Raw genomic sequence first — 22916 nt, forward strand, 5'->3', positions numbered from 1 at the left:
CAGCCACACCAAAAACCGCAATATATAAACCTCATATATTGCTTTGAAATATAAAAATTGGATGTATGATTGATATGATATACATAATTGTAAAATAATTTTCTACTCTCTACAGAATTCTTTTGGACAATACATGTGTATTTTTTTTTTTGTAAAACATACAATTTGAATAGAGCTTAACACAAAAGTTGAAGGAAATACTATCATGTTCTTCAATATAAGATTATTCTCAACCTTCCAAAATTTCTTCAACTGCTTATATAAGTGTATCGATATAAACCATCTGCTGCACTCTTATCATGACAGATAGGTGTTTGAAAAGTTCTTTTACACCATATATGTAATGTTTATTTTTATTATTAAACTTTCTAGATAATCACTGATACTTAAAACAATATCTTTATTGTACATTAGAATATATCTAGCAATCAAAATAGTCAATTGTAGGACTAAAATGTCCTTTAATTTGGCAGTACTGTCTTGTATATATATGATGCTTAAAAAACTCCAGTAACTTATTCTTAGTGCAAAAGTAAGAATAACCAAGTTTAACTATGATATAGTATATTTACTAGAATTTATTTATTTACTTACATCTACATGAGGCTGGTTGCACTTACATTGCAGGGGGAAAGAAAAAAGAAAAAACACAATAAAAATCAAAAGAAAAGGAGCAAATAATGACATACTGCGCATACATGGGGGGCATTATATTAAGATGGGTATCTGATCAAGAAACTTGAAACGTCAAAGCTTGATAGTCTTTTACAAAATAATGCATACGTCATGTACAAATGAGATCGGATGGAAGTCTATTCCAAGCTCTGCCAGTCTGACATAAAAATGAATACTCTATTTTGGTTTTTTCTCACAAATGGAATACATATGCACAGCTGGTGACTTCTGGTGCGAGAGTTCATGAACTTTATGTTTGATGAAAGAGTCTATGTATAGGTTAGACAATTTTATACAGCAGTCTCACGTCATTGATCAGTCTACACCATTTTAAGGAACATTGCCCCAAGAGTTGCAGTCGTTTAGGACATGAAAGGTCCCGGAGATTCGGCAGGAATTTCATCAAACGCTTTTGGGTTTTTTCAATTTGTTCGATGTCACTAATTAAATAAGGATTCCACACAGACAATGCTCGAGAATTGGTCAAAAGTGTAAGGCACACATCAGAGTCACTCTTCAAATAGCACCTTCTCATCATGAAAGCAACAGAGTTGCTTTTGCTCAAGATTATTCTTATATAGTTAGAGATTGAAAGGTTCTGGTCAGTATCGATGCCTAGATCAGAGTGCATGGCTACTGCTTTTATTACACAATTATTTAGAAAATATAGAAATTCAGGATTGTTGATCACTATTGTTTAACACAAAAGTTTCATCCATTTAAGGGTTTCCAGGTGAGAATTTTTGCCCTCCCGTTCTCAGAAATTATTTACGATTTCGTGTGCCAAAAATCCTGAGAATTCAGGAAAAATGTTGTTACAACATAGGAATACTTACAACAGAATATAAAAAATTTTCAAAAAAATCAATGGGGAATAATCATTGAAAAATTAATTTTCTCCAGCATTGCTTGGAAAAGAGCCTGAAGCAAAAAAAAGTCCCTTTCATCTTCCATTTTATGAGCCTGTTTGGGGACCACCACAGATCAACACAAGATATGATCTGCAAAGAAGAATTGCGTTTTAAGAAGAAAGAGTTTTGTAGATACTCTCTTAGACAGCACCCTGCCTTTTGGTGTGATTTTGATTAATTTTACTTTCCCGACCACATCACAATGATAGGCTATTTCACAATTGTAAGTAGAGGCCAAAAATGTGAAGAAAACAGGAGGATTCCCAGGAGCTATTGATATAACAACACCCTGTTTTTTAAGCAATCATCAAGACAGATAAAGATCAGCATAGGATGAAAATGCACAGTTGTACAAGGGGCCCGAAACAACATCCCCACTTTAAGGGAGAAAGAGTGATTCCAATATTTTTAATTTACTTTTTTTTTTAAGTGAGGTGACCCTTGTCCACTTTTAAATGCTGAAAATACTATTATGAAAGTGAGAGAATAATTTATTCACGGTTGTACTACTCTGTTAACTGTACCGTTGTTAACTCTCAAACTGTGCTGGGAGGGTGCTGTCTTCTTTGAGGGGATAGTTTGGAGAGAGTTACACTTTTTAAGGAGGTGAGAGCCAATGGTCTTTAATGGTCACAAATCAACACTGTCAAAATGTTTTATCATGACTTGTGATTGCATGGAAAAATAAGTCAATGCCTTTGAGGTGAGGCTTAGATTAGAGCCTAAATTAGAGTCGTATAAACGGGTTCCACTGTAAATAAGTGATTTTCCCCAATTCTCTGGAAATACGATTCTATGTTCCAGATTCTTAAAGGCTCCAAAATGTCAGGAATTCAGAAACCATATATCCATTGATATAGGCAGTGAATTTTATTCACTCCATATCAAAAGGTAATCACATGCCAACTGAAGGTTGTAGACAGACTGAAAATCTTCTATGATCTGGAAATATTTCAAATCATCAGCATATACATAGCAAGGGAGCAGGGAAAGTGGGATGTCGTATGTGAATGCGAGAAACATCAACAGACTTAACACAGCCCTGAATGATTCTGCTAGTTACAATCCTCCTCCTCGATTGTGTATGACCTACTTTGACTTGCTGGTATCTGGTTGAAAATAAGGCAGCTAATACACATATTTCTTTATCAGGAAGTCCTAAGTAACTCCATTTCGCAAACAGAGCTGATCTTTTTAGTTTATCAAATGCTCTCTCGAAGTCAAAGTAAATCACATGTATTGACTTGTTAAGCTCCATAGTGGTGGACCAATCATTCAAGCACTTAATCATTTGGATAGTTGATCTTCCTGGAATGAAGCCGAACTGTTATTTTGGGATGATATTCTTATTTCGGAAGAACTTTCAGGTAGGTAAATACAGGCACCTTTCGAACGTTTTTGTAAACCACACTCATCAAAGATATCGGAAGGTAGTTGCATGGGTCAGACGAGCAGTCTTTCTCCTCGAAGATAGGAATTATATGAGCGTGTCACCAGACATTGAGAACTAGACTGCTGTCATAACAGCATTGGAGGAACTTGGATAGGAAGCCGCTCCCTGAACTTGCGGTGTGTTTTAAAAAGTAAGTAGTGATATCATGGGGGGGGGGGGGCAGAAGCTGAGCTTGGTCAAAGACTCTATATGATCTGACATACCTTGTGCTGGTGGAACTTGTTCAAGAATAAGGGGTGGTAGAGAAATATTGGGCAGTGAAAATGTGATATCATCGACGTAGTATCTGAGGAAAGTATCAGACAGTAAGTTGGCTTTGTCACTGTCATCAAGAGCAAAGCCATTCTCAGTTTTCAAGCGAGGAATTCTGGTGTGGGCATGCAATTTAGGTGAAATATCTTTGTATAATGCATTGTGATTAGCAAAAGTGCAAAAAATGGAAAGACTTCGATTTTCCATTTATTTTAAGCACATATTGTGTTCTACGAAAATGGCATTACAAATTCTCTTTGTTTCATTAAAGCGAATACAATGGTGAATTATCCACGATTTCAATTTCTTATTAGTGAGCTATCTAAGATTACCGTCAAAATTAATAGACCGTCGATTCCTTACTGGAAACTTTTCTAAACAGACTGCTTATAATGCAATGGTTTCTTAATTGAAGCTATATCTCATTGTGTAAAACAATTCTTTGGGTATCAAGTCTTGCCAGTTCTGCTTTGATTGAAAATACTCTTTAAAACTAAGGATTTATGCAACCTGAGCTTAGAAATTTTTAGGGGAGAATAAATGAGTTTAATTAGTGTATATATTAACAGATGCTGAGCAACAGAACTTTTATATGGAATAAAATTTTGGAGAGATCAGAAAATTTAAACTATCAAAATAGACAATTTTTCTTCGTAATTATAATTCAAAATATAAAAACTTTAATTTACATATATAAAAGTAAGTTTTTTGTTATTTACTTTAACAACATTGACAATAAGTTTTTGACTGTTTTAATACTGAGCTAATTTCTGAAGTCAAAAACCTAACCCTCCTATCACACACGCTTTGAATAAACAGCTCTATTTTGCGTAGCAAATCGAACATAGGTAACAAGTAGTTTAGATAAATAAAACAAAATTTTTGAATGACAAAAGACCTTTTAATTTATTTGACATTTTTCATAATCTTTGTTAAATATTTCCTGTAATTAGTGTATTCCTGTAACTTTGTATATATTTTTCTCATTGCTTCTTTGAGCTTATAATTTGAAGCTCTGCATATATTTTTCAAATATTGTATTTTTAAAAATTTTTTCAGTCTTTTTCATCCAACATGTTTTTGAGAAGGCAGACGTCAGGAACAAGGGTTAGCACTTTTAATGAAATTAGGCGCATAGCCACCCTTCAGAAACACTTACACTTTTCAAACCATGCATGGGGGGTTCCCCCTGATGATGACACACTGCACATAGGTTCTATTTCACTCTCATAAAAAATTCAATTTTGTTTTCCTTTTTCTTAAAAGAATTTATATATATATGTTCGAAACTTTTGTGCATAAAAATTCAAAATTGCAAATTATAATTATTATTTGTTTTAAATTATTGCTATAAATAAATGTTTGAAAATAAAACACTGTAAAAAACATTTGCAAAAAAGTAAGTTTTCATCATGTTATGTACCTATTATGTTCAAAACATTATCCAAAGGCTTTCATTTAGGTTACTGATAGTTTAAACCAGTTTGACATCAAAAACCCAACCCTGGTCATAGGTGAACACAGCTCCCCCAATGATGATTTAGTGCTCTATCTCAGTCTACAGTTCTTTCAGGAAAAAAGCTCTTAATTAATTTAGATTTGGTTGCACTAAAGAGAAATATAAGATACCTTTATGTATGTGAGACTTTTATACAACTCTGGGTCAAGAGAAGGAAGCTCATCAATAGAACTGTACAATGCACTGTGCTGATGACCCAAGACTTGACTCAGAAAAAAAGAAGCAAATGGCACATCAACCACAATACCCTGCAATTAGAGATATGAACAAACTATAGAGAGATGATGTTACTCTGTACTATTCATGCAAATTGTAGAAGAAATGGATACAAAGTGGAAATAATTTTTGGATGGAAATTTTACAGGCCTCTACGAAGAATCAAATCACTGTCCCTTGCAATATAGGCGAGTGTGCTAACCACTATCTTACAGAAGCACTGATCCTTTTCTTCCTTGAAGTTAAAAACTGCTTAACATTAAAAAATCGCAAAAAACCAACTTCAGCTGACCACCACTGTGCCGTCAACAAGGTTCAAACCTGAATCTCCACAATGAGAGAGTCCAACACGATGCCTGCAAAGCAGTCGTATACAGAGTGATTCAGAAAAGATAGGAAAAACTTTAAGAGGTGATAGTACATAACAATACAAACATTTGTCATCACAGAATGCATGGTTTAACATGAAACACAAACGTTAAAACGACATTCCTGTTGAAATTTGTCGGGAGAAAAAGAACACCATGCATGCAAATGTAACCTGGGGTAGAAGAAGAAACCGTATGTAAATCTGTGTCACAGTGAATAAAAAGCGCAGATGCCAGCTCTGTGAAGTTATTCCAGTGTGCAACTGTTCTAACAAAATAATGTATGGGATAACTTTACAAGACCTTATCCACACCTTTTACTCACTGTGATGCAGATTTGCATACAGTTTATTTTTCTTCCCCAGGTTACATCTGCATACATGGTGTTCTTTTTCTCCCCATAAATTTCAACAGGAATGCAGTTTTAACTTTTTCGGAGTGGGCATTTTGAAACATGCTAGTGCGTTTGCGTTTCATGTTAGACCATGCATTCTTTGATGACAATCGTTTGTATTGGTGCGTACTATCACCTCTTAAAGAGTTTTTTCCATCTTTCCTGAATCACCCTATATATATATATATATATACTGAACAGGACCATGCACAGGCGGAGATAGAGATTGGAAATCTGGGGGGGGGGGCACATTCATTATTGCTGGGGGTGCATGATGATGATGATGATTATACCAATTCATATATACGTTAGATCAGTCGACTCCACCTTTGATGATGGGGGGGGGGGGAGATGATGCCCCCCACGCCCCCCGTATCTCCGCCCATGGGATCACGCAATGGACAGTCTGACATGATTCTGCTAACAGCTGATGATGACAATGACTCCAGATGGTGATTATATACTGCCAACATTGTGATTAGCACACTCACATAGGTCACGATGGGATGGTGGTTTGATTCCCCGCCAGGGTTTAAGCTAGATAAAAAATTCCTTTCGCAAAAAAGCGAAAATGGGGAGAAAAGCTTTAGCAAAATGTTACAATGCTAATGTAATGATTGATGGTTGGATGTCTACTTGTTCCGTACCTCCTGTATGCATTTTTGCGAAAGTGGCTACCACTTCTTTTGCATTCTAAGATTTTCTTTCGCATTTTGCGAAAAATGCGACCATAGCTTAAACCCTGTTCCCCGCAGAGGGTTTAATTTTTCGGAAGAGAAATTTATATCTCCACACTTTGTATGGATAAACTTTGCCACTCTGATAGGATACGAGAGGGGTTAAAGTCAGAGTGGTGTAAGTCACACTTTCAAAATTCTGACTTGAGACTGGAAATGCAATCTAGAAATACTAAACTATTGAAAGAAAAAAAAATGAACTAATTCTTAGCTTCAATAGTCTGCCACTAGATTGAAATCACAAAATTTTTAACATGGGAATACATGAAAACAATTCTTGTAAGACTTTTTTTAATGAGAACTGATCAACTTACACCACTCTGACTTTGTACTGAATACTGTACAGCTGATATGTACTGAAAGCATTCAGCATCATTCAGTTATACTCATTTAGTAATATCAAACATGAAGTAATAATCTTTTGCCTGATACTCACACAATAAAAATGAAAATTAAATACAAATACAAGGCCCCAACATGCAAAATGCCTAACAAGGTGACTGAGAAAAAGATGCCCATAACAAATATTGATGTCATATGTTTCTAAAATACAGCAACCCAATTAAAAATGCAATTATAAAAACTACATATACATGATAAAGCATAGTACAATGCCCATAAAAAATATTTATGGTTGTCTTATTCTAAGTATTGATAGCTTTTCGATCCCCCCAACATGTTCACCTATTTATTTTTAAATGTGTCAATTGTGTTAGAATTTACTACCCGGGGGGGGGGGGGGGGGTAAGCTATTCCATTTATTCACAACCCTATTCCAGCACAAACCAATAATATATCAACCAACCCCCCCCCCCTCATAGAATGTGCTAACAAGTTTATAATGGTTAACACAGAGAAGAAATTTTAACCACATAATTTTTACGAATTAAATTCAACCTTCTAGTAGAGCAACAAAAACTTCAAAGACACAACATAATTTTTTTTTAAATTCATTTCATAAAACAGTTTTTTCCTCTATTCGTCCATCTCCATGAATAGATCCCTGCTTCCACAAGTTTATAGATCCCTGTACAACTACTACTAAGCAACAAAAGCACCTCGTCCACATTCCTCTGTGTAATTTCTAACGAATTGGTATATGCTGGAATTTAAGTGTAGTGAACCTGAAGTCAAGTTTATTTCTGCATAATGATTGCTATGTGTAGTGCTGCCATCTGCCATTATTTTTCTAACTATTTTTAACGTCTAATGATTGAATAATTGTATCATTTTAGGCCTGCTATTCTCTATGGCGAGAGTTTTTAATGGGAAGATCGGCCGGCATTTGTGCCTTGAAGTTGGGAACCACAGAAACTTTAGCTGACCACCATTCTGGCGACAGTGGGGTTCATACAACTACATGACTTAATTTATAATTTTCTCATTTTATTTGAATAACAATTAAATATAAAGAATTATCTGCAAACACTTTAAATCCATCTGAAACAGAGAAGGAATGTGAATTTTTACAGCGTATTAATAAAAAATAGCTCTCGAGTAATTCCTTCCTTAAAAAATCTTTAAACCAGTTTCTGCAAATAAGAAAAAAAAAGACAGAAACTCATGATTTACCTCATAAATTGCTTTAGCAAGCATTTTCCCGACGAATTCGAAAAGGGAGAGGTGATTTTCATGAATACTTGATGTTGGCGACGGGAATAATCTCTCTTCACTTGTGACCTAGGGTTAAAAATTGATTTTAAAAGAAACTTAATCTCACTGTCATCATTATCGCTTAAATCTGATTATCACTGATAAATCTGTGTGACGGAAACATGGTTTGATAAGAAAAACATGGAGATAGAAAAATACTCACTCTGAATAAATTGAGTGATGGATCAAATACTTTTTTGATTGTCTCTTCTAAGAATTCTTTGAAAACACCATCTTGGTCTATGCCTGCTTCATCTAGTCCCTAAGAAAAAGTTCAATGGCAATATAATGCAGATACAGTGAAACCTTGATACAACGATACTTGATATAACAAGAAATTCTTCTCCAACAATATTTTTTCAAATCTTGTTTGGATTTGCTATTCCCTTCTATAAGGACCTTAGGTATCAAGGCACTTTGTGGGGCACTGTCCGAGTTCACTTCAATTCAGACAAAAAATTTTTGACCCTAGACTTGTCCGAACTTCCATATGCGCCGTGCCTAGTAACATTGTGTATGCCAGTACACCTTTCGAATTTTTTGAACCAGCCTCTGCTGGCCTTAAAATGAGTAAGTACATTAGCACTTGTCCTAGGAATTTTCTTAATGAGATCGCATACAACAGTTTGACCTTTTCACATATGATGGACTCCGAAACAGAATTACCATCTAACTGTTTTTGACTGATCCAGTAATAGCTGTTTCACATCTTCAATTGCTTGCAATCTTTATTTCGTAAGCACATTCAAACCTTTCGCTACATTAGCCTTCTTTATAGCTTCCTTTTTCGCCACAATGGAACATATCATGGATGGCGACATCCCATACATGCTTCAGATTGCAGCAACCTTGATGTGCCACTCTCATATTTTTCAGTTATTCCCTTCTTGAACTCGATCATGTTTTTGGTCTTTTTCTTCGAAGGGCCGCTGGCTCTGGAAATTTTCTTTGGTTTCATGGAATTGTTTGGCTAGATGCGTAAGGTGATGCTCACACAATGAGAAACAACGTCACGCTGAGCAAGATGATGAAAATTAGCAGCGAGGTACAGTGGGCACATCGACGAAATCCGAGGCAACCGATGAAAACCACAGAAAAAATCTACAAAACCCAAAACCGACAATAACCAAAGTCAACGAAAACCGAGGTATCACTGTACTTTGAAGTGCATTTTGTAATGGTGCAAACAACGCAGATTTAGAAAAAATGCAAACAACAGCATAAATTTAGAGGCAGGTGATTACAATGTTTACTCTCGATATAATGATAATCCCTCTAAAATGATGTTTTTTCTTGGTCCACAGAGTATCCTTATATCAGGGTTTTCACTGCATTATCTCCCTTAAAAACTGATACAAAAAATTACAGAGAAAGCTCACTGTAAGCAACACTATAGAAAAAAGTTTCCTGTCTTTCTAAATCACTCTGTGCTGAGCCAAATAGCTGAAGAAGCTAACAATGTCTTTCTAAATCACCCCACACGGGTAAAGGGCTGATATCCCAGAACGGACAGAGCCCAGGTCTTGTCTGGTCTCTGTCTTTCTAAATATGGACATGCTACCTTCACACAGACAAGTACTTACTAAATATTTTCACTTTGCTAAATATGTCTGCCTATGTGTATTTAAGGTTTTTCAGGAAAGCATTTGATTCTCACAAACTCATCTCAGGTTTCCCCCCCCCCTTCACCACACACCCTCTAATTTGAAGGAAGGCTTAATCAATTCAAAACAACAGTCAAAGGACAAACCTGCTCATTGATGAACTTTACTCTGATGACTCCTTTAAGAGATGGAGATGGCAACATAGACAGCTGCTGATAACCATCCTGAAAAGAAGAAAAAAGAAATCAATGAATATTACCAAAAACAAAGAGCACAGCGAATTTTGCGAATAAGAAATAAACACAATGAGAATAAAGGATATTAAATTTCACATTACTGAAATTTGGACCACCTGATTTCTGTATCATGTAATATCAGATTAATAAAATCTCTTCGAATTGAGACGTTCATTACTTTGATGGAGAAAAAAAGAAATTTAAGCAATATGGCTCTTATATGCTCTCACCTCTACAATTCTGGATCGATGAACTGTGATCAAGGTTGACTGTGGAGAACTGCAAGCTGATTCTGTGAGCCCCAAGATTGCTTTCTCATTTGTCACATATTTACGAAATAGAACAACTCTCTGCAATCACAAAAACTTGATTCATCAGAAAACAACATGATCCTCATACATCTGAGACTTCAACTGCATGCACATTACTTTATACATAATTAATGTACAAAACTGCTCATAAACCACTCCTTATATACTAGAAACGTTAAAATGTTATACAGAGTACCTTAAAAGTATCAACTATGTTTGACATGTAGTTTTGGAAGAAAATATTGATTATTATTTTTCATGAAACCAGGCGTAGATAATGTCATAGTAGAAATGTCAAAGTTGGTGTGGTGAAATGTCGATGTAGCTAAACCTGTTACTATATAGCATACATGTCTCTCGTGTACAAAGTGCTGTTTTTATGTGGGTGGGATAAAAAAGGTATCAAAGTTATGTATTGCATAACTTGCCCACTCCATAGCTCCATCATTATTTAATCTGCAAATTCTGAGAATTTTAGAAGACAAGTTCATTATGACCAACATAGCAAAGGCTTCATAAATTTAAATCAGCAATGGATTGTTTCCATGAAATAGACCCATTTTCGGTACCTTTTTTTTCACATGTAGAATAATTGAGAAGCCTCGTTACCACACTCTAACAAATCAACTGAAACTTAGAAGAAATGACTAAGGAGGGATGACTGTACTTCTAATTAGAAAAAATATTCAAATAACATGTAGAAGATATATACATCATTCATGTTGCAAGGGGTTATATAGCTATTAAAATTTAAAAAAATAACTCTTGATGCAGACACTGTTCTGAAAAGCTCAATTAGAAAGTTTTTGTCACTCTCCCAAGCAAAAAAAACCATGTTTCTAACAAAGAAAATGTCCCAACGTGTCGTACTCTAAAAATTATGAAAAAAATTAAGTACATTCATCCCACCCAGAAAGAAACACATAAAAACAAAAAAAATTAGTGTTGGAATGCAATTATATATCAAAGCCCCAAAAGATCATTAAAGATGATAATAGTTGGATATTCATCACACCTCTCGTGCTTCTTGGTGCTATGTGCTATCTATAAAAAACTTATTTTCATTTTTTGTACTTGATCATGTGTTATTCAAATGATATCATCTCAATACTCTAGGGCAGTGGTTTTCAAAGAATGATTCTCCAAAATAAAAATATGCAAACAAGAAATTTACTTCCATTTTTTGCAACGTAAATAAAAATATATCAAAACAAAAGAAAAATACCTTTACTCGCAACTGAACCATTTACCATGTATTATATAATGTAATTTTATCAAATTCTATTTGTAATCAATATATTAAGTTAATACTTACACAGGGTTGACTTAGAAAGAATCATTCTATTTAAAAATTATATAGATATTTTTCAAAATTAAAAAAAAAAAACAATGTGTGATAAGTAGAGCCCGGATTATATGCACTAAAAAAGTGGCAAAATATGCTCTAAAAATATGCAAATATGCACTTAAAAATGCAAAAATATGCACTTATAAATGCAAAAATAAGCACTTAAAATTTAAAATGTGCACTGAAAATTCCAAAATATGCATTAAACACCCCAGAATATGCATTAGAAATCTTGCAAAAGTCAAAAATTCCGAAATATGTATAAAAAAAGGGAAAATATGCATTAAAAAAGAGAAAATATGCATTAAAAAAGAGAAAATATGCATTAAAAAAGAGAAAATATGCATTAAAAAAGAGAAAATATGCATTAAAAAAGAGAAAATATGCATTAAAAAATACACCATGCAAAAAAAAGCGAATGTGTTTTTAAAATACACGTTTTCTATTAGTGCATATGTATTTCATTTTTACCAAAAAATATCCCCTCATATATATGTATACAGCATATGCAAATAACTTCTACATATTTTTTATTCAGGCATTTTTTTAGTTTTCAGTTTGTTGTAGCTGCTCAATAACGAAAATAGCAGTAATAAAAGAATTTCGACACTATTTCTAAAAACAAAATTAACATTTTGACACATCTCTAGAAATAGCCTTACAATAAAACAGTTAGTAGTCGTAAAATACTTTATATCGGCGTCCCAACGCCCCTCGCCGAGAGAAATTCAAATCCCGACAGAAATCGCGAAATGCGGCTTATACATGGAAATTGAATTTTTAAATTCGACCGTGTCTGGATTTTGACCATGTCGGGATTTCGACTTGTCGGGATTTTGACCTGTCGGGATTTTGACCCTGTCAGGATTTCGACTTGTCAGGATTTTGACCTGTCAGGATTTCGACCCTGTCGGGATTCTGACCGTGTCGGGATTTTGACCATGTCGGGATTTTGACCCTGTCGGGATTGTGACTTGTCTGGATTTCGTCTGTCGGGATTATGACCCACACCCTTTATAAATATGTATTAATTCACTAAATTTCACATACGGGGAAAAAAAAATCGATGTTATGAAAATACTATGAACAATATTTATTTGGAAAATTATAAAAAAAAAAGTGAGCTTAAGTAAACCTTCAAAAATATGCACTTATACTGGAAATTCTTTGATTTTATGCATTTATATGCATTAATGCTAAAAAAGGCCAAAATATTCAAATGCATATGCACATATGCATTTGCATATAATCCGGGCTCTAGTGATAAGTAATACACTAATCTTTTCATGGAAATGTCTACATATTATGAGTAATATTATTAATGCTCAATTGCAAGCAAAGAATCATTTTGAAATTAGATGATTCTTTCTGAATCACACTGCATATGGAAATCAAGGAACTAAACCTCTATACACTTCCAATCTCATGATAAAACAGCACTGCCAACTAAATATTGAAAAATAATTTAATTTCATTCACCACTAATTACGCAAATTAAAACCTTTCTTTCTTTCAAACCGAGTACAATTCAGGTCTATCACCATTTATGGGCGATTTACTACCTAGTGAGTTGTGCCGGAGGTGTAACTGTGTGTGTGTACCTAACAGTCTGAGTGCATATGTAGTGTTGTTTTGATTTTTCAGTGCTGCCATCTATATTTCAGAAGGGAAGCGAGTGATGTGTTATGACTGAATTACATTTGTGCTGTTTGTAGGTCTGTTGCTCTCTGTGGCGAGACTTTTTAACGGGGAGATTGACTCGCATTCGTGACTTGAAGTTGGGAACCACAGAAAACCAACTTTAGCCGACCACCATTATGGCAAATTGAAACCAAGAGGAAAAAAGCGTTCCAAAAAATGCTTTAAAATCTGGAATATCCCAGAAAACCGGGATATACGGTACCCTTAAAAGGGGTAGCCGATAAATTTTTTGTCAAAAAAGTGCCACGGTTCATGAGGTTTGGGAACCACTACTTTAGGGTACCAGGCTTTTTAAACTCATTCTTGGCCTCTATTGGCATTCAAAATATGAATTTTTAAATTTTTTTGAGTGACTCATAATAACTCTGTCGGACATTTTTTTATATTTTTGTGCATATTCACATGAGTGGAATCAGTGGTAATTTTTTCAAAACTTTTTGAAGTTACTTTTGAAGGACTTTTTGGGTCCCTTTCCTTGTAAGTGCAATATTCACTCAGATATTTGAATTTAAAAATTGGAGAAAAGCTAGAAAAGAACAGCATAAACTAATGGACATTCCTGCTTTTCCCCATTTATGCTGTTCTTTACAACTGTTCTCCAATTTGGAATTCAAATATTTCACCTAGAAATGTGGATTTGTTTTTGTTGCTTCAGAAAAGACAGGGCAACAACTTTCTAATTGGGTATTTGAGCACAGGGTGTCCGCTAAAAAACTATTTTTTTTATTTTAATAACTATACAACCCCTTGCAACATGAATGATGTATCTGAGTTCTACACATTTTTCGGATACTTTTTCTAAGTGAAAGTATGCCTCTAGGATCAATGGTTCACCAGTAAAATGCAGCAAGAATTTAAAATAAAAAACAGTAATATGGAAGTGAAGTGTTAAAAATGATATCTTCAATAATAGCATCTGGATTTTCATTGGGTTAACTAAGAAAAATTCAATGTCATAAAATATTTTGAAGGATTCAGAACAACTTGCCTCCTTGTGTGGTATTATATGGGGAACCTTCTGCATCAAAATCTGAGCTGTCTTCTTACCTTTCTCCAGGTCACTCATAAAGCTACTGACTTTGACGTCCCTTTAAAAAATAAACAAATTGTAATTCAGTTAACCTTCAGATACATCTATACAGGGTGGTAACTATAGACTGCCCAATAATTACACACGATTCCTTGTGAAAAACTAATATGGAAAAGTGTTTTCCATTTTTGGATCAGACAAATATTAAGTGAGTTATAAGGTTCTGAAATTTTGTCATTTTTTTAACGGTCAATTATGTGCCAAACTCCAAAGGAAAGTACATTTCTCCGCCAGCAGGTGGGTTGTCACTTCTTGAAAATTAACTGAAATATTCAATCCCATTAGAAGCCAAGTTCTGCCTTCTTCCTTCATGATTGGCGCTTTTTCTCCCTATGTAGTGTGATATTATAACCTTGTTACTAGGTATAACTTACGTATTAGCTTATGCCCCTATGTTGGAAGATTTATAACCAGATTTGTTAAGTGTTAGCCAAATGAGATTGAAATTTTTTTTAGCCAAATCAACATTTTTTTGCCAAAATGTGGCAATTTCTTTATCTTCAATATCAAGTCAAATTTTTTGAGGGAAGGTGCATACAGTGCGTATGCGTTTACTGCTCGATCGCTATTTTATGTTGTTTTAATCCGGTTACATGTTGATTAATAAAACTGCAATATATTTCTTTGGTTTTTTTTTTAACTTTCATCGAAACTGTAACTGTTACGCGTAAAAGGCTTCAATGAAGAATGTAAAAATTATAGCTAGACGAATGAATGTGACTGGCAGAAACAATAAAATAACAATGATTCAATCGGAAACTTTTAATCAAACTTATTATGTTATGAATTGACCTATTCAAAACAATTTTTGGTTTCAGATTTTTTCTATATATTACACTACTCAACATTGATTTTTTTTCTAAACAAAAATTAGAGATTTTAGGGCACTGATTATTCCGAATCTGACATTGGTTTCATCAGATCGGCTATAGTTTTTGGGATGAAGTGAAAGTTGAATTTCAATGGTAATACCATAAGCCAGGTGTGGATCTATGGGGGGGGGGGGTGAATCACCAATTCTAGCGAAACACGATAATTCATGAAATATTCAGAATTTTTATATGATAATACTACATTCAATAAATCCATTGAAAGTTACCTGTATAAACGTTTTTGATTAAATAACAGATTCAAGAAAACTTCGACTAAAAAATAGGAAAAACAACCAGTACATTTTTTCAAAAATACGGGACAGTGAAAAAACAGAAAAAATTGGAACTATTCACGAAAATATGAGACGAAATGAAGGATGTATGGTCACCCTATTCAGTGTATAACTCATTTTATTTATTTATTATTATTTTGAAAAATCACCCCTCCCAACAACAAGCTCTGGATCGGCCATGTCACAAGCAGCATACATATTACATTGAAACTGTGTGAAATGTAAATCATTAATAAACTTAGTATCAATACATAAAGATCACTGATGTCTGCTAATGATGTGTTGAATAAATAGGAAAGTAAATAAAAAGTTGAAAGAAAAATTTCCATGCAAAAATTAATGGCTGCAAACTATATTGAAATATTGATATTATGCATTATCTCAAAAACTAGAGCCGATTCGGCAAAACCAACACCAGTTTTGAAATCAGCAACCCCAATATACCCTGAAACCATTAAAATTTCCTTTGGGGACATGAAAATGCTTTTTTCCCCCTAAAATTTGGCTATTTTAACCTACTCACAAATGTTTAGTTTTATGGTAGTTATTAAAGCCAGTGTATTATCCAAAAAAATAATAATTTTCAAGAATTACTTCATCCTTCTCAAAAGTTTTTAAGGGTAGTTCAGCATACAATATTCTTGTACAATGAATGCCACAAATTAGAAATTATAACCAAAAATGAAATAAAATAAAATAGACTCAGTTCTTTCTGAAGAACAAAACAAAATGACTAACGCTTATCTGTAATCTATGTAAAGCTGGCGTTGTGAGATGCAAAGAACATATTCTGATTGACTTGTAAAAAAAGATTTTCTCTTTCCTGAAAATTATGAGGAAAAACTTGTTTTTTTACCTCTTCGTTTTCTGGATTTCTGTTGGGGGGTTAATATATTTTTTAGCATTTCGAAAAACGCCAAGTTTGGTGAATTTGGCAGGATTTTGAAGTAACGTCATCAATTTTTAAACTGTAGCGACCTCTACTTGAACTTTTACCGATTGCGGAAAAATAATGACTTCGCACTTCGCAATTTTCTGGTGCGAATGACTGTTACCTAGCAACGCTAGTTGCGATATAAAATCGAATGTTTTTCTTCGCAGTCGGCAAGCAACCATTGTTATGTGATGTCCTTCGTTTTTATGTGTCCGTACCAAATTAAACATGTATTTGTTTAAAACCTTCCGATTGTTATTATCATTAATAATGGAGCTCAACAATCGGTCCTATAAATAGGCGCCTACACTGGTGCCTAAAAAACCATTATAGCTCATTAATTATGGGTTAGATAAAAAAACTGAACCAAAATCAAACAGGGGAGACCCCTAAATTATTTAAATTGTTATATCAAAACTTTGCAGTAGTTGTTTTGGTAAAAACATTCAAAAGTCACCATATAAATGTTTTATTTTGAGAAACCAAATATGATGATAACTTCAATCATGTGTTAACTTATAAGCAAGTTTTATTTTAAAATGATAAGAATGACCAAACATTACTTGATAAGCCAATGATCTGAAGGTGTATATGATTGCCTACAGTCTCTTTTGTATAGTAACATGAGCAACATATGGACAGATGTCAGCAAAGGGTCTGTATTAGCCACCCTTGTCTCTAAAAACAATAAAGATTAGTTAAAATAAATTCCAAGATAATTTATAAACGATATAACGCTAAAACATACTTGATGGTATACACTTATTAGATACACTTAAATTCTGTTAAAACGAGTACAACTTATGGTACTCGGGTTTCTGAACATTGTTCAGCAGTGATCAAAAAAGCTTACAGAATACTCAATTTCATTCTCAATAGGCTTTTTTTGCATTCTCCTAAAGCAATGATTCTCAAACTTTTGTTACCTGTGGCTCCCCAGACTGGCTTAGAAGATATTGTAAAAGAATAAAAGAACCATATCAAAGCAAATAAGCACACACATCAATATTTCTATCTCATCGCAATGTTCCTAGGAGCTGTGATGAACACTTTGAGGAACAGTCCTAAAGTGATCCTTCAACTTTTCTGGGGCTTAGTTTATCCTGAATTGGAGTATGCCATAAGGTTTTGGAGACCATACCTACAGAGAGACATACTCTTGGTTGAGGGGTGCAGAGAAGAGATACATGTGCTCTTGTTGGCATGCGAGGCTTGAGCTATGAAGAAAGTCTTTCTTCAAAGCTCTAAATTTCAAGTTTAGAAAAATTTTTCTAAACTTGATTTCTTAAGTATATTTACATTTGAGGAACGCAGGTGTCGGGGATACAATCGAAGTGTTTTCATGGATTTTCATGAGATGGATAAGATGGACCTAGAGTAATTAATACATTATCAAACAACTGCTTCGACAAGGGGACCCCATTATCATTTAGTAAGGGACAATTCCAGATTGTAGTGTCGCATCAAAACCATAGTTTTTTTTATGGACAGTGTGTTGTATTTTATAATAATTATTAGTTTTTTATTACTCTTATTGGGTTGCTGTGTTTGTGATATAGTTTTGATACATTTCACATCCATATTTTTTTATGGACATCTTTTTTTAGCAAAATCATTGAACATTTTGTTTGTTGTGGTCTTTATCTTTATATTTGTATATGTAATGAGAATCTCACTGTAACAAGTAATTTGCGGGTGATTGTAAAAAAAAGAAAACTAATGTTAAATACACAAAAATGTTTAGCTATAGTGAGTTGAAAATTAGAAATTTTTTGCTATAATGTCAAAAAAAACTCTTGAGAAAGCGTCAGTTTTTCTTTCTCTTACTTCAAGCATTAAACCAAAGGTAACACATCAAAATTTCTCCTCATAAACAAGGACACAGAAAAGCTAAATTGAACAATGGCATTGAGAATTCTAATTGTTCAATTGATCAGATAATCGCTTTGATAATAGGAAATTCAATGCAGAAACCTTGTAGAGATCCTCAACTGATGCAAGAACGAAATTCAATTTCACGAATGGAGTTCTATGCATTTACTAATATTGAAACAAAATAATCTAAAAGGCATTTCAATGAAGATGAAGCAAATATCGATCTCTTTACCACAAAAGCTTTGAGGGAAATAAGCAAGTTTGAGGGAGAATAATCATTATTATCATAATTATTCGGCTAAGCAAACATAGAAGGAAGTAACAGCTTCTACCCAGGAACAAAGTAAACGACTTTTTTTGTTACATAATGTTATATGACATTAAACATATAAAAAAGATTAAACTTTTTGCAAAATATGAAGAGATAACTAAGCAAAAAAAAAGTAATACCAATAAGGTTGTTCCAGATCAATTTAAACATCAAACTATTCAAGAAGAAAGAAATAGAAACTAGCTCTTCGATGCTGAATGGTTTCTGTTGCTCGTACATTTCAATGTCATCTAAAATTCTAAAATTGGAATAAAAAAGGAAAAAATTAGAACAAGTAATGAAAACATAAAACTTAAAAACGAAACTAAAATAACAATGTGATCGCTACATATTCCCAAGAGATCCAGGGAATTTGCTAGTGTTAGTAGACATCCACATCGAACCAGGATTCAAACCCAGCCCTGCACAGCCAAAGGATAGCACACTAACCACCTGACTGCCAAGCAGTGAAATAAAATAATTAGTTAAAATATTTTGAAAATGTTTTAAGAAAATCAAATGAAATAACCAAAACACATACGTTATTAAATGCGTTGCACAATCACAGAATAAAATGAGAATTTGGAATTCGGGACTGCACGTCTTTGTGTTGATGGTGATATGATCCAAAAACGCTTTCAGTCCGTTTCCAGGACCAAGGCTACAGATGAACTTCCACAGATTGGGTAGAACCATGTCTTGGTAGCAGAGACCTTGAAAACAAGTTTGATATAAAATGAATTCATGAACTGATCCAAAAGCACAAAAATGCTTACTGTGTTTTCTGTATCATAGAACAGAACTTTATTAGAACTTATGCTTGCAAAAATGAAATCCTCTTATTTTAAGAAATATCGAGAAAAACTCTTTTCACAGATCACAAATTAATGTGTAAGGGAAGAAATAAGCATTTCTATCAGTTAAGTGTCAATTAATGTTCATGTACAGTAAAGCCTCATTAATCTGAGGTAAACAGAACTGAGAACTCCTCCGATTACTCAAAACTCAGATCATCCAAAAAAAAAAAGAAAAAAAGAAACCCAATAAAAAGAGATTTTTAGGGGGTTGGGCCTCAGCCTCATGTATTTGTATTTCCTCTTTACTCTCACCCATTTTGCTCTTAATTCAATGGATTAGTTCAGTGGGTCGCAAACTTTTCCCACTCATGTCTCCTTAGAAAAGTCTAGAAAAGAATCACTTGAAAGATTGAACAGACACAAAATCACTATGCTGGGGGTGGGGTCTTCAAAGCATGGCAAGGGATACTTGTGCCCACTCCCCAAGCTCGTTGATAACATATGTGTAGCAAAGCCTAGTGACCTGCGGGCATGGCTGAAATTGAAAATGTGGCCCACAGGGTGTCAGCGGTTGAACACCCCTGCACTACGCCACCTCTTTGCTTTGCCCCTTGGAGCCGTAATGCACACTTTGAGAACCAAGCTTAGTTTATGAGGAGCAATGGCCTCTTTATAAGAGAGCCTGACAAAGGCCAGATATGAATGCTATTTTTTCTACATTACAAATTTATTATAGAAGCGGCTGCAGGAAATTCTGGCATGTGGGGGGGGGGGTCCACTGAAGATCCCAGCCTAGGGATGAAAACCCCTTAGAAATTAATTGCATTCATTGTAAGAATCAAACAAAATACAAATACAACGCCACAACAGGCAAAATGCCCAACGAGGTGGCTGAGAACTAAAGTGTTTTGAGAGGAAATTTCGAATAATTCCAGCACCTTTGACAGGATTGTTTGGTTTAAACCACGTTGGCTTAAACCATGGTTTAAACCTTGGTTTTAACCAAGTGGTTTTTTTAAAAAAACCAGTTTGTTTTTTTCCAAAACATCAAATAAAAGTTGCCTAAATATAATTTTTTCCCTTGAAAAATATCATATTGGTTCATTATTAGCCAAAATGTTTCATTTTTACCACATTTTATATCCTTGGGGTACATTCTGATGGTGTATCTTTAAATGACATAAGATTTTATAAGTGGTTTTTTCAAAAAGTCTCATAAAAGTGGCCAGAATATATATATATATATATATATATATATATATATATATATATATATATATATATATATATATATATATATATATATATATATATATATATATATATATATATATATATATATATATATATATATATATATATATATATATATATATATATATATATATATATATATATATATATATATATATATATATATATATATATATATATATTTTATATGAAGTATCTTAGTTATTTAAAGTTATATACAAAAGCCAAAATTTCTCATTCTTGCAACATTTTCTAACCTTTGGCTACATTCTGATGCTCTATATATCTTTAGCGAATTCATGAATAAGGATTGCATCACACATCTAAATGTAGTGGTGTATTATCTCCCAGGGTTTCTTTTTCCCTTCACAAAGAAGCAGCTACAGTAGTGACACCATCATGCTAGCGGCAGGTGGTCCTATAATCCAATAAAGACACCAGCTGTCCTTAAAGGACAAAGACCAGTGTACTAGTAGTTACATTACCTCACACACATTTTCATTTTCTTTCCCATAAGAAGTAGCACATTTCCTACTGTATATCTCCCAGTCTTAATATTCAATAGTTGTTTTTTCTATGCTTTCACACTGTTAAGCCCAGTTAATCAAGGTTCTACCAAGGGCGTATAGCCGGGGGGGGGGGGGGGACTTGGGGGTCTGGTCCCCCCCCCCCGAAATGTGAGAAAATGACCGAAAAAAGGGAAAAAGATGGCCAAATCTATTGTTCTGTCACTTTGGTCCCCCCCGAAATGAAAGTGGTCCCCCCCCCGAACGAAATTTCTGGCTACGCCCCTGGGTTCTACTGTATAGTAGTAACAGATTTATGAAAAATAATCAGCTATACACAGGGTGATTATAATTTAAGTTTTGATTCCAAAACTATACAATAAGTACTGATCAGAATGACTTGAAAATTTGCATGGATACTCATGAAGCAATGGAAGTTTCTTTCGCAAAAGGAAAAAAAGTGGAAGTAGATGATGCTGTACGTAACTTTTACTAACATATGATTAACTTTTACTTACGTACATTTACTAACAGTAGTAAAATGTATTTTGTGCAACCACATCATTTCAGCTCTTCCACAGCATCAGTGTGTGGATAGAACTTCTATCAAGATGCACATTGCAATACCAGCAAAGCAGCTGCTGCAGACCCATTTTGACAGGATGCACCTTAACCCTTGCAACATCTGGCTGTGAGTGTAGCTCAAAATGTTATAAACAGTGGTCAGATTGCAAACCTTGGTGAAACGCAATCTCCAGCACATTTTCTATATGTGGGGGGGAAGACATTTGGTTTAATAAAGCTGAATTGCAAGCACATCCACATCATGACCATGGCATACTCCGATTCTGTTGTTGAACAACAATTTTTGTGCTTTCAACCTCAGGTTGGACAACATATTTAACATTTATTAAGTTGTAGTTATTTGTTTAATTACTTCGTTTTTTGTGATGTTTCCATGAATTATGAAATCGTGAAATGCTATAATTAAGGTATCATTCTGCCATGACTGGCTATCGTTTCCATTCTGCGAGCAAATTTCCCACATGTTGGATGATGTCATTAATTTTACATTTTTAAGTATTTTTTCCCCCTTTACCAAATAAAATTGCATTTTTTCAGGAATATTCATGTCAATTTTCAAGTCATTTTGACAATCGTTTTTTTTTTTACAGTGTTTTGAAATCAGAACCTTAGTTATAATCACCCTGTATATCGTAAATAATTGCTAATTAATCTGCATTATTTATGCTTCATTAAATACATTATATTCACCTAATTTTTATTGCTTTTTGCAAAATAGCTTCATAATTAAGTATACTGAAAGTAACTGGAGAAAAACCTTTATATACTATATGATTAATAATAACATTGAAAGAATTTTCAAACACACAGTAATCCATTGAGTTAAGCAAAAAATAATTAAATTGCAAAAGTTGGTTTTTGTTAAAATGTAAGAAATATTTATTGATTAATTAGCAGGGGAATAGTGTTAATTACATTAATAACCATTTTATTTTAGTTAATTATTAGAAGTTTGAATGATTTTTCAGAAATTTCATTGTTTTTAATGTCAATACTATTTAAAACAAAAAAACCGGTTTAAA

At 33.8% G+C, this 22916-nt stretch overlaps 1 protein-coding gene across 2 annotated transcripts in view; it reads right to left on the reverse strand.

Annotated features, from left to right (window-relative positions):
- Window positions 1–22916, reverse strand: part of LOC149085823 (ubiquitin-protein ligase E3B) — a 103923-nt gene that overhangs the window by 16472 nt on the left and 64535 nt on the right. For both annotated transcript variants that reach the window (XM_089232260.1, XM_089232261.1), the window contains exons 16-24: window positions 19294–19465; window positions 18893–19011; window positions 17131–17245; window positions 14367–14466; window positions 10249–10368; window positions 9929–10006; window positions 8342–8440; window positions 8098–8205; window positions 4921–5058 (exon numbers count right to left, since the gene is read on the reverse strand). In XM_089232260.1, the coding sequence (XP_089088386.1) occupies window positions 4921–5058; window positions 8098–8205; window positions 8342–8440; window positions 9929–10006; window positions 10249–10368; window positions 14367–14466; window positions 17131–17245; window positions 18893–19011; window positions 19294–19465 (1049 nt within the window). The remainder of the gene's footprint in view (window positions 1–4920; window positions 5059–8097; window positions 8206–8341; window positions 8441–9928; window positions 10007–10248; window positions 10369–14366; window positions 14467–17130; window positions 17246–18892; window positions 19012–19293; window positions 19466–22916) is intronic.

Source organism: Pholcus phalangioides, unplaced genomic scaffold (genome assembly GCF_987345545.1).
Source record: "Pholcus phalangioides strain wild (caught in Gottingen) unplaced genomic scaffold, Ppha-v1.0 ptg000005l_1, whole genome shotgun sequence".
In the NCBI taxonomy this organism is placed as follows: domain Eukaryota; kingdom Metazoa; phylum Arthropoda; class Arachnida; order Araneae; family Pholcidae; genus Pholcus; species Pholcus phalangioides.